General features: G+C 40.0%; 1 protein-coding gene across 1 annotated transcript; it reads left to right on the top strand.

The window, feature by feature from the left end:
* The first annotated feature begins 708 nt into the window (after positions 1-708).
* On the top strand, positions 709-1,065 carry LOC119572574 (histidine-rich protein PFHRP-II-like). Its single transcript, XM_037919677.1, has one exon. It carries the CDS (start codon positions 709-711, stop codon positions 1,063-1,065), a length of 357 nt encoding a protein of 118 aa, XP_037775605.1.
* Positions 1,066-1,085: the final 20 nt, after the last annotated feature.

Genomic DNA, 1,085 nt, shown 5'->3' with positions numbered 1-1,085 from the left:
CTCCTCTCCTCCTCTTTTTCCTCTCTCTCTCTCTTTTTTTCCCTCTCCCCTTCTCTCCCTCTCTCTCCTCTCCTCTCTCCTCTCTCTCCTCTCTCTCCCTCCTCTTTTCCTCTCTCTTCCTCTCTCCTATCTATCTTCTCTATTTTTCAATTTATTTTTTTTATTTTTCTTCTTTTACATTTTTTTTTCTTCTCTTCTTTTTCTCGTTTTTTTTATTCTTTTATTTTTCTTCTCCTCCTTTTTCGTTTATCTTTTTTTCTCATTGATTTTATATTGTTTTATTTGTTTTTTCTTTATTTTTCTTCTCACCCTTTTTAGTTCTTTTTTCCTTCTACTTTTATTTTCCCTTTTTACTTAATTTTCTTTTCTCTCTCTCTCTCTGTCCTTATTCTTTTCGCTTTTCTTTTTGTTTTCATTTTTTTCTCTCTTTTATTTAATTTTTCTTTTCTTTATTTCTTGGAATTCTCTCTCGCATCACATTTAATCGATCCTTGTTTTGTTCTCGTCTTTATTACACTCTCCTCTTCCCCGCCCTTTTCTGGTTTTGCTATTTCGCCTTGTTATTATTGCATTAAATTGCTCAGCGCTCCTGAGTTGTTGCATTATCATTTCCTTTGTCTCTTTAGGTGTTTTTTATCTCATGCATATTATTCTATTATTATTGTTATGATTATTGTTATTATTATTATTATTTTTTAACGCCTACACATGTTTCTACAACCTTCTCTCTCACCTGTTGGCGCACCTAACTACACAGCTGTAGCCACACCCCCTACCGCGCGTTGCATTAGCCACGCCCACAAGCACGCAGCTCTTAGCCACGCCCACAAGCCCTCAGCTGTTAGTCACGCCCACAAGCACTCAGCTGTTAGCCACGCCCACAAACACTCAGCTGTTAGCCACGCCCACAAGCACTCAGCTGTTAGCCACGCCAACAAACACTCAGCTGTAAGCCACGCCCACAAGCACTCAGCTGTTAGCCACGCCCACAAGCACTCAGCTGTTAGCCACGCCCATGCTCCCACAAGCACTCTTGACAATGACACATCCTCGGCCCGACAATGATGATTAGAGAGCACCGGAGA

This window comes from Penaeus monodon, chromosome 4, assembly GCF_015228065.2.
Source record: "Penaeus monodon isolate SGIC_2016 chromosome 4, NSTDA_Pmon_1, whole genome shotgun sequence".
Lineage (NCBI taxonomy): Eukaryota > Metazoa > Arthropoda > Malacostraca > Decapoda > Penaeidae > Penaeus > Penaeus monodon.
Note: the sequence above shows the minus strand (reverse complement) of the source record. Positions and strands in the feature narration are given on the sequence as shown.

What these genes read in the sequence shown, in the direction of transcription:
- LOC119572574 (XM_037919677.1), top strand. Translation starts at nt 709, where the DNA reads ATGTTTCTACAACCTTCTCTCTCACCTGTTGGCGCACCTAACTACACA.